General features: G+C 50.0%; 1 protein-coding gene and 1 pseudogene across 2 annotated transcripts; both read right to left on the reverse strand.

Annotated features, from left to right (window-relative positions):
* Positions 1–316: 316 nt before the first annotated feature.
* ARL5C (ADP ribosylation factor like GTPase 5C) lies at positions 317–6,770 on the reverse strand. Of its 2 annotated transcripts, XM_016164777.2 has the most exons (6): positions 6,645–6,767; positions 6,003–6,063; positions 4,672–4,819; positions 3,500–3,583; positions 2,803–2,954; positions 317–1,154 (listed from the first exon to the last, which is right to left on the reverse strand). In XM_016164777.2, exons 1-6 carry the CDS (start codon positions 6,688–6,690, stop codon positions 1,106–1,108), a joined length of 540 nt encoding a protein of 179 aa, XP_016020263.2. In that variant the 5' UTR covers positions 6,691–6,767; the 3' UTR covers positions 317–1,105. The 2 variants fall into 2 exon arrangements, with proteins under 2 accessions (XP_016020263.2, XP_016020266.2); XM_016164780.2 differs by lacking the exon at positions 6,003–6,063 and having other exon boundaries at positions 6,645–6,770.
* Positions 6,771–9,176: 2,406 nt separating this feature from the next.
* Positions 9,177–9,295, reverse strand: LOC118604682 (annotated as a pseudogene).
* Positions 9,296–9,303: the final 8 nt, after the last annotated feature.

Genomic DNA, 9,303 nt, shown 5'->3' on the forward strand with positions numbered 1-9,303 from the left:
GTGTTGGGATATAGCCTAATAGAAAAAACACAGATCTGAGCAGGGACAACTAGAATTCCTGAGTTTTTCTTCCACAATCATGCCTCAGGAAAATCACAGGGTCGAAGAATCCTGGGCGCTCTTTATCTGTGCGCTCGCTCTCGCCAAGATGTCCACCGCCTGACTTGGGAGGGAGAGAGACCCACTGAAACCAAGACCAACCCAAGTCTTCTGGGGTAATAGAACCGCTCCCTGTTTCAAGCCCTACCTAGACCGGACTCCTGGGCTTTTCCAACTCCTAAGAGCCCCTACTCGAGCAGGCAGAAATGGGAGTTGATTACTTTTCAATGGCATTTATTACACTTTTATAAAAATCCTAATACAGTGTGAAACAAAATCATTACAAAAAGACAGACAAGACAACCGGACGCTGTAGGAACCTTGGGTGTTTGGCAAGAGTGGGATTCGCATTAGAAGGACACTGGGAGTGAAGGGCATACTATGGGGTGCCTTTAAGCTCGAAAGCTGTGGTCACAGTCAACTTCTTAGAGGTCATGGGAAGGCGAGGGAGAGGTGAAGCTCCCTGAAGTGCCAAGGACTGTCCCTGTCTGGGATATCCTGTCTCCACTCCCTCTCCCCTCCCAGCTTTTGGATCTGCTCTCCCTCTAAACCCACCCTCTTCACCTTTCTAGAATCTCTTTTGTCCAAAGATGGCTGAGGGGCCAGAAAGCTGGGCTTGAGGTGAGAGGTTGAGGAGTGGGGTTCTAGGAAATAAAGAGATCTCTTAACTCTGCTCCTCATTTTTCCTACAGAGAGGTTGAGAGCTGAGGGGAGGAGGCTCCACATCTTAATTCCCCAACACATCCAAAGGTTTCTCTGGTGTCTCCAAAGACACCTGCTTCCATGGAGTGAGGGGCAGCTTTTCCTGATGTCCTGTCAGCAGCAATTCCGGACGTGCAGTCTAGCTCCTCTGTGGGGGGCTAGGTGGGCTGTGGCAATCTCACTGTCCATAGCTGTCCCTGCTCCCACCAGAGAATCACAGAAAGGTAATAAATAGTACTTGGGTTTTCTACCCACATGGTCCATACAAAAACCTAGAGTTTCCGGTTGGCCTCAGGCTGGGACATCAGTTGGCAGTGGCCTGAGATTGCATCCACTGGAGCCCAGCTGGCAGCCTGCAGGAAATGAGGAACAGGGCGATAATCAGTGTATCCCATGAGGATGATGACTTTCAAGCCCCCATCCCCTGCCCAAAGCCAACTGACGGGTGACCAAAATTACATACAATCTTTCAGTCAATAAATATAAACAGACTTAGTGCCTACTATGTAGGAGATACTGTACTAGGGGCTGCGGTTACTGGTGAAAAAACAGACATGCACTCCGGGGCTTATATCCAGCAGAGGAGATGGATATTAAACAAATGATCAAATAAATAATTCCATAACTATATACTGTGATAAAGGTTAAGAAGGAGATATACTGAGACCTCTGGATGTCTGGGAGTCAAGGGGGGCTTCTCCAAAGAAGGGGCCTGGAGATCCACCTTAGCAATGTCTCTGGGCAAAGCTCCAATGTCCCTCCTACCCACTTCATTGCTGGAGGCAATGCCAGGGTGATTTCAAAGGCCTGGGAATAGACTCCATAAGCAAGTTCCCAAATTAGACTGTGAGTAATTCCAGAGCAAGGGGCAAAGGGCAGGAGAGCCAGGGGTGGGTCTTGCTCATGTCTGTATCACTCGGTACAGTTCATGGCACATAGGGGGTACTCAGAAAATGCTGGTTGAATTAAACTGACTGTGGGTCGGAGAGGGGGTCCTCCTGACCCAGGCGGTTGCCAGACACTGCCAGAAATGTGTGGTTTCTTGGGATGACCTGCCTAAAGTCTCCCCTTCTTCAACCAGGTCAAGGTCCTCAGCCTGCCACAATTCCACTTGAGAGAAAAAAAGAAAGGAAATTCTCCAAACCTGATGCAAGGCCCTTTCTATGTGACTGTGACCTAGCTCCTTCACATCCTTCAGGTGTTCACTCTGCACCTACCTTCTCAGATGGTTTATCTACCCTCAAGATAGTTTATTTAAAATTATAAAATTCCCACACACACATACTTCCAGTCTCCTTTCTTACCTGACTTTTCCCCTAAGCATAGTACTTTTTAGCTTACTATATATTTTTTAATTTTTATTGTTTATAGTCTGTTGCCCTCCACTGGAAAGTAAGCTCCATGAGGGCAAGTATTTTTGTCTGTTTGGTTCACTGCTATTTCTCCAGTGTCTAGAACAGTGCCTGGCACAAATAGTTACTTAGTAAATGTTGAATGAACCATATCACTTACCCTCTACAGAAATTCTGGAAGGAAGTAGGTATAATCACCCTCCTCTTTACAGATCAGGAGACTCAGGGTCAGAAAGAGTAAGTGATTTCTGCCTGGAAGGCTCGTCCCCAGTCTTCTCATGGCTGTCTCCTCTTTATTTAGGTCTTAGCTAAAAAGTCACCTCGTAGTAGAGGCTGTCCCTGACCACCAGATTCATCCCACTCCTCTATCACTATTATCCAATTTCACTTTCTTCATTGCACTTAAACACAAACACCTAAAATGTTCGTGTTTAAGTAAATCGTCACCTCTCCCCACTAGAACAAGCCCCTTGAGAGCATGGACTTTCTGCTCACAGCTTACCCACAGCATCCCCACTGTGCGTAGGTGCTCAACGGACTTAGCTAACTGCGAAGCAGATTCCGATAGGAGAAACAGGAGAAGGTTCTGACAATCATTCATTCATTGATTTAACCAGGCCCTGGAGGTCGAAGTGGAACAGCCACTAACCCTTCTCCAGTGAGAGCACAGCAGCCTTGTATGTGCCACGGGTGGTCTTTGATGGCACTGAGGGTGAGGAATTGGGAGATCTCCACAGTGGTCATGGAGTCCTTCATGTCCTGCTTGTTGGCAAAGATCAGGATGGAAGCATCTCGCAGGGCCTGTGGACAGAGGAGCGCAGATCCAGTCAGCCAGCCAGGCCCTAGTCTCCCTTTCCAGTGCCCCATGAGTGCCCCACCGTCCGCTCCCTTGCTGTCTCTGCAAGGAAAACCCATACCCAGGTGGAATGGGGATGGGGGCGATCCCTCAACTCTAGCAACCCCAGAAAATGACACCAACAGCTTGTGGTGGAATGCCTTCCAATCAGTTTATATAAACCTTACAACAGTCCCATGAGGTGGGAATTTGATGATCCTCCCCAATTTATACTTGGGAAAACTAAGGATTAAAGGCCAAGTGACTTGTCTGGGGTCCCTCAGTGAGTGAGAAGTTCCTTCAGGACCTAAACCAGCAACTCTGGCTTCTGTGATCAGCTGTGCTGAGGGTGTTATTGTCTTTCCTCTGGGACAAACTAGCCCTTCCCAAGCAGCTGAGCTAGAGGCTCTCAGAGACTGGGGCATCAGGAATGAAGCTCAGAGAAGCTAAGTGACTAAGCTGAAGTCACACAGCTAGTATACTTGGCCCTCTCCCAGTTGCAGGGACTTACCTCATGGGCCAGCATCTTATACAGCTCCTCTCGAGTGGTCAGCAGCCGATCCCGGTCTGTGCTGTCAATCACAAGGATGATGAACTGGCCAGCAGAGGGAGACAGTGAGTGGTGGCCTTTCCCTTTGGTGAAGGTGCCTCCTGCCCAACTGCGCTCCCTCACTGGCCTCTGCACTACCTCCATGCGAGCCCCACAGAAAACAAACTGTCCAGTCTCAAGATCTCACTTCCCTAGTCCCATTTTAATTTCCTTTTCCATCCAGACACAGGGAGTACACAGCACAACATTAGATCGTGTGCCACTCCATTTAGGCCTCACCACAGCCCTGTGGAACTGGAACTACAGTTTACCCTTGAACAACTCAGGGGTTAGAGAACCCGACCTCCACACAGTTGAAAATCTACGTGTGACTTTTGACTCCCCAAAAACTTCAGTCTTCCCTCAGTATCCACAGGGGACCGATTCTAGGACCCCTGCCATTATCAAAATTCGCAGGTGCTTAAGTACATAAAATGGTGTAGAACAATGCATACGGGTGGCCCTCCGCAGCCACAGACTCCTATTTGTGGATGGAAAATACTGTTTTCGATCCCTAGTTGTTTGATTCAGCAGATGCAAAACCCAGGGATACTGAGGGCCAACTGAGGTACTGTGTATTTATCAAAAAAAAATCTGCGTATGATTGGACCCATGTAGTTCAAACCGTGCTGTTCAAGGGCCAACTGTATTATTATCCCCATTTACAAATGAGGAGACTGAAGTTCAGAAAGGTGACATATCTTACCCATAGTCACAAGGCTCATGAGTGGCAGTGCTGGAATTGAAACTCGGCCCTCTCTCATTTCAAGAATAAAACCACTGAATTCTACGGCTGCCAAAGTCAGAAAGTAAGGCCCCAGAGACAAAGGGTCTACCCCGTTTATGCATCAAACAGAAAGCTGCCAACAAGCAGACAAAGCTGGTAGGAAGTATTCAAAAATTTTAACAGGCACTGTCCTGCATTAAGAATTTGACACACATGCATTAGCTATTGTTTTATTATTTAACTCTCGCAACAAATCAGGGAGATCATTATTATGATCTCCGTCTCACAAGTAGGGAAATCAAGGCTCAGGGAGGTTATGTGGCTGGCTAATATCACACAGCCCCTCCAGCCCCAGCGCCCTCCTCACCTTAGTATCGGAGTAGTATGTGTTCCAGGTGGAGCGCAGAGCCTCCTGTCCGCCTATGTCCCACATGAGGAAATGGGTTTTTCGAAGAACAATCTCCTCCACATTGCTACCGATGGTGGGAAATGTATGGACCACCTCATTCATAAGGCTGGGAAAGCAGGAGAGGATACCAAGAGCTCAGCCCAGCTTGCCCTCAGCCCTGGCCTCCCACTGCTCTGCTCCGGAAGTCTGCTGAATCTAACTCAGAACAACGCAGCCCAGGTCGACTGAGCCTCTGCTGGGAATGGGAGAATACAGACAGGACTGAGACCAAGTCTTGCCCAGGCTTGGACTCCAGAGAGGGGAGACTTAATAGAGCAGTCTTCCCAAACTTTAATATACAGTCAAATCACCTGGCAGTTTTGTTAAAATGCAGACTGTAATCCAGTGGGTTTGGGCTAGGGCCCAGTATTTTGCACTTCTAACAAGCTTCTAGATGATGCCACTGCTGCTGGTATGTGGATCACATTTTAAATAGCAAGGGATTAGAAAAACGAGGCAGACACAAGTGAGGGCCATCAGAAGGGCGCTCTGTGACTCTTCCGTGTAAGGAACGCCTCTGGAAGGTCTGGGAAGTAAAACTGGGAGTTAGGAGTGAGAGAGAAACTTTATTTTCACTGTATATTCTTGTACTGTTTGGATTTTTCTTTTCTTCTAATTTTTAAAAACCATTTACATACATCACTTTTCAGGGGGAAAATTTGTCCTAAGTAAATACTCCCGAGGCTCCAGAACGCGAAAGGTGCCATCCAGAGAGGGAATTTAAGGGAAAGCTCTGATGATGAATTACTCAGCACATATGCCAGACTCTGCCAGACCAGGAGCTACGGAGTCCAGCTGGACCCAAAGCTGGCGCTCCCCTTTGGGTGTTCAGAAGGGGGAGAAAATTAAAACGCAAAGATAGGATGCGGGAGTTAGAAAGGAGGGACCCGCTGCTGGGGGCGGGAGTAGGGGTGGAGGAAGAGCAGGGAGGCGGCAAGAACCTGCCTGCCCGCCAAGCATGTTCAGACATCATTAAGCCAGTAGCCGGTTTGGCAGGGGCCGGGAGTAGATGCTGGGGAGCAATGGGGGTGTCCACACCGAGCAGGATACGAACGCCAGGGCAAGGAGCCACTGAACTGAGGGGCCACTATACCAGGAAGGTCCCATCAGCGTTCCCCACGTTACTCCTCCAGGCTACCGGGGAACTAGGGAACCCAGGGAAGGGCTCCAGTGATTGGTCCAAATGCCTATCAGTCTGGTGGGAAGGCCCAAACCCCTCCTACTCCTCCTCCCTCCCCAGAGGCACTTACAACTGGTAAAGAATGGTGGTCTTTCCTGCATTGTCCAGTCCCACGATGATAACCTTGTGCTCTAGAGGCATCGGGGGAAGGGCAGAGTCAGGGCCAAACGCGATGACCTGTGTGACTCGCCAGGCCTCCCAGGAAGGAGACAAGTGTTCCCAGCAGGCTGGGAGACCTTTCCCACTGTACCAAGTCTGCTACCGCCCCACCCCCACCCCCAAAAAACAGACCAGGTTTCTTTCCCACCAGGCCCAGGACAGTGGAAATGAGAACTGAGCCCCACTTCTCTCGCTCCACATTTCCAGAAAAGTGATTGTCCGAAGGGTCCGGGGGGCTCTGGGCTTGCCAACAGAGGGGGTCTGGGGAAAGAGCGGATCCCCAAGTCACAACTGCAGGAAACCAGCGGCGGCGTTTACCTGGAGGAAAGAGGCTCGCCCAGCTCTGCGCCCTGGGGCGCACCGAAGCCCCACCCGAGAGAAGAGGGCGGGGAGGGCCCAGAGGGAGACTGCACCAGGCGAGAAGCGTCCACGCAGGACCCTCTGAGGTCAGCCCGAGGTGCTCCAGCGCTTCCTCCCGGATGACCCCAGATCCAGGGAGTCCCAGATGGGATCCAGATCAGAGCGGTGTCTTGGATGCTCTGTGCGCCCTTACCCTGTTTCCCGAAGATGCCCATCAGCTTGGTGATCAGTTGTCCCATGGCGTGTCCTGGGCCAGGCAGAGGCAAGACTCGGTGGCCTTCGGGGTCGAGCCCGAGTGCCTGGAGCCCCGCCCCCCGGGAGGGCCGAGCGAGTTTTGCCTATGAGGTCACGGAAGCCCCATGAGTCTTCCGGGCCTGTGGATCCCCTCGGGCGCTGGCCCCTCGCTGGCGTTGTGAATGTCACGGTGGCAACAAACTACCTGTCCAGAGCCATGCAAGTGCAAGGAAAATGGGGCTCAGATTCCACATCCTCCCACCAACCCTGAGAAAACTCGAGTTCTCTGGGTTGACTGCTCTCCCACTGTAAATCAAGGAGACTTTCAGTTCAGAAGCCCGCCACCCGATCGCAGCATTCCCTTCTCCAGGTGCCATGTCTGGGTCATCAAAACCTTTGGCCACCCACCTTCTGCACCTACTAGTTGTGTGGGGAAGACAGGGCTCACTGATCCTCTCTCTCAGAGCTGGGAGAATATTCCAACTCTCTACAGATCTCTAGCTGTTCACTAGTGCGGGTCTTGTAGGCCCACTCAAAATGAGTTCCCTTGGGGAAGATCAGGGTCTCCCTCATTTTACAGGTTCCTTGGTGATAAACTCCTAGGAATAAATCAGTGTTGCTTCTGTGATTCACTGACGCACCAACTGCTCAGGCATAGCTCCCTAGTTCCCAAGGGTAGGCATCTGAAGGCAGGGATGGAACAAAAAGACAGATCTCTCAGCCAGAGACCCTCTGGATGGATCCCAGATACTAAGACTCAGCAGAGGAGAACCTGGGCCAAGAGAGAGCCAGGCTGGAGGAGGAAGAGGGGAGAGTGGGGGACTGCTTGTTGTCGTTTGTGGATTTCCTTCTTTGCTTAAACTGGGAAAAACCAGAAAACAAAAAGAGAAGTGCAGAAGGCAAACCAACCTCAGGCGGAGGGGGTGGTTAGGAAACATCAACCATCACACAGGAGAATTTGTCCTTCTATCCCATGGCTACTGCCCTCCTACAGACCATTAGGGCTCTCTCCACTAAGGGAACAGCCCTCTAACTGGTCTCCCCCTTACCAGGGTACCCTCACAGCCCTAGTATCATTCCTAAAGCACAGCTCAGAGTCTGTTCCATAAACCTTAAGCGGTTCCCTACTGTCCACTGGATTCAGACTAGTCTCTTCACCTGACATTCAAGAGCCTCCATGAACAGCCCCCATCTGCCTTTGCAGCTTATCTCCCATGTTTGCATCCACTTGTCCTTGCTCACACATGGACAGCTCTTTCCAGCTGTGCTTTTGCTTCTGCGTTTCCTCCACCTGAATGCCTTTCCCCTTCACAGAGGAAAAGAGGATTCCTGAGACCCTTCAGCTGCCTGCTATAAAAGCCACCGACTTCCCAATCCCTGGCCTGGTTCTCCAGTCACAATGAGGCTTCTCTCCACACTGAGATTGCATACTGGCATGTCTGTTTCTTCCAATCCCCTGTGAGTCCTAGAGCGCAGGGTTCAAATCAACCTTACTTGTGTACTCCTCTCGCTCCCCGCCTGATCCAGTGCCTGGCACATAGTAGGAATGTGACGCTATTGGACTGAAGTACAGTGAGTTAAGCTACAGCCTGAGAAATGGGATTTGGAGCTGGTTTTTTGTTTTTTGTTTTTGTTTTTTTAAAGAAGGGTGAGCACTGCAGGGGATTGAAGAAGGCTGGAAAATTTGTGAAGAGGGAAAACAGTTCACTAAATACAGAATTTTTGTCCCACCCAGCTTGGTACCTAGAGTTAGAAGGAAGGAGAATTGGCCAGTAGAGCCCATATGGCTGATTCTATTTCCGTCCTAGAAAAGAAGGAGCTGGGGCTGTGGCTGGGTGCAGTGGGTTGGGGCACAGAAGGGTGTTGAGGGAAGCAGCAATGCGTTAAGCATATTTACTATCTGTTTCCGGCGGGGGGTGGCGGGGGGCACCTCTTAGTGCACCATGGCCCCTGCATCACCACCACCAATTGCAGAATTGAAAGTGCCATTCTGCTAGCTGGAGCACCTTCGGTAAACAAACAAGAGCTTCCTTCACTGTGAGGCCCAGAGCCTAGATCTTAGGGGCATTTCATTCATTTATTCATTCATTTGACAAATATGGGTCAGGAATTAGGAAACATGCCAAGTAGACACACCCAGTCTGGGTCTTATGGAGCTTACCATCTAGTGGGGAGACAAACACACATACCAAAATAAAAAAAAAAAAAAAAAACCTAACCAACCAACAATAATCTGAGAGACAGTAGGTGGGAAGGCCTGATTTAGAAGGGAACCAAGGCACACTTCTGTGAGAATGTGACCATTGGGGTAAGACAAAATTTTTCTCTAGGGTACTGGACTGGAACAACCCCTGATTTCTGGGCCATGGTGGCCCCAGCTCAGCTCACTTTACTTTTTTTTTTTTTTAGGCAAGACAACCCTTGGTTGACCTCATAGATTGCAAGGACCTTGTCAGCTTACAATCCCTTATTTTTTATTTCATGTTTTTTATGCCTACAGCACCTGGTGTTCTTAGGTGGTCTCCCATCCAAGTACTAACCAGGCCCAACCCTGCTTAGCTTCCGAGATCAGACGGAATTCAGCTTGTTCAGGGTGGCATGGCGATAGACTCACTTTA

The sequence above is a fragment of the Rousettus aegyptiacus genome, unplaced genomic scaffold (genome assembly GCF_014176215.1).
Source record: "Rousettus aegyptiacus isolate mRouAeg1 unplaced genomic scaffold, mRouAeg1.p scaffold_m13_p_6, whole genome shotgun sequence".
Taxonomy (NCBI): Eukaryota; Metazoa; Chordata; class Mammalia; order Chiroptera; family Pteropodidae; genus Rousettus; species Rousettus aegyptiacus.

Excerpts from the sequence above, each read along its gene's own strand:
- ARL5C (XM_016164777.2), bottom strand. The coding sequence starts at position 6,690 with ATGGGACAACTGATCACCAAGCTGATGGGCATCTTCGGGAAACAGG. Across the intron at positions 4,820-6,002 it reads ACCACCATTCTTTACCAGTT|CCTTATGAATGAGGTGGTCC; the intron begins GTAAGTGCCTCT and ends CTGCTTTCCCAG. Across the intron at positions 2,955-3,499 it reads ATAAGATGCTGGCCCATGAG|GCCCTGCGAGATGCTTCCAT; the intron begins GTAAGTCCCTGC and ends CTCTGTCCACAG.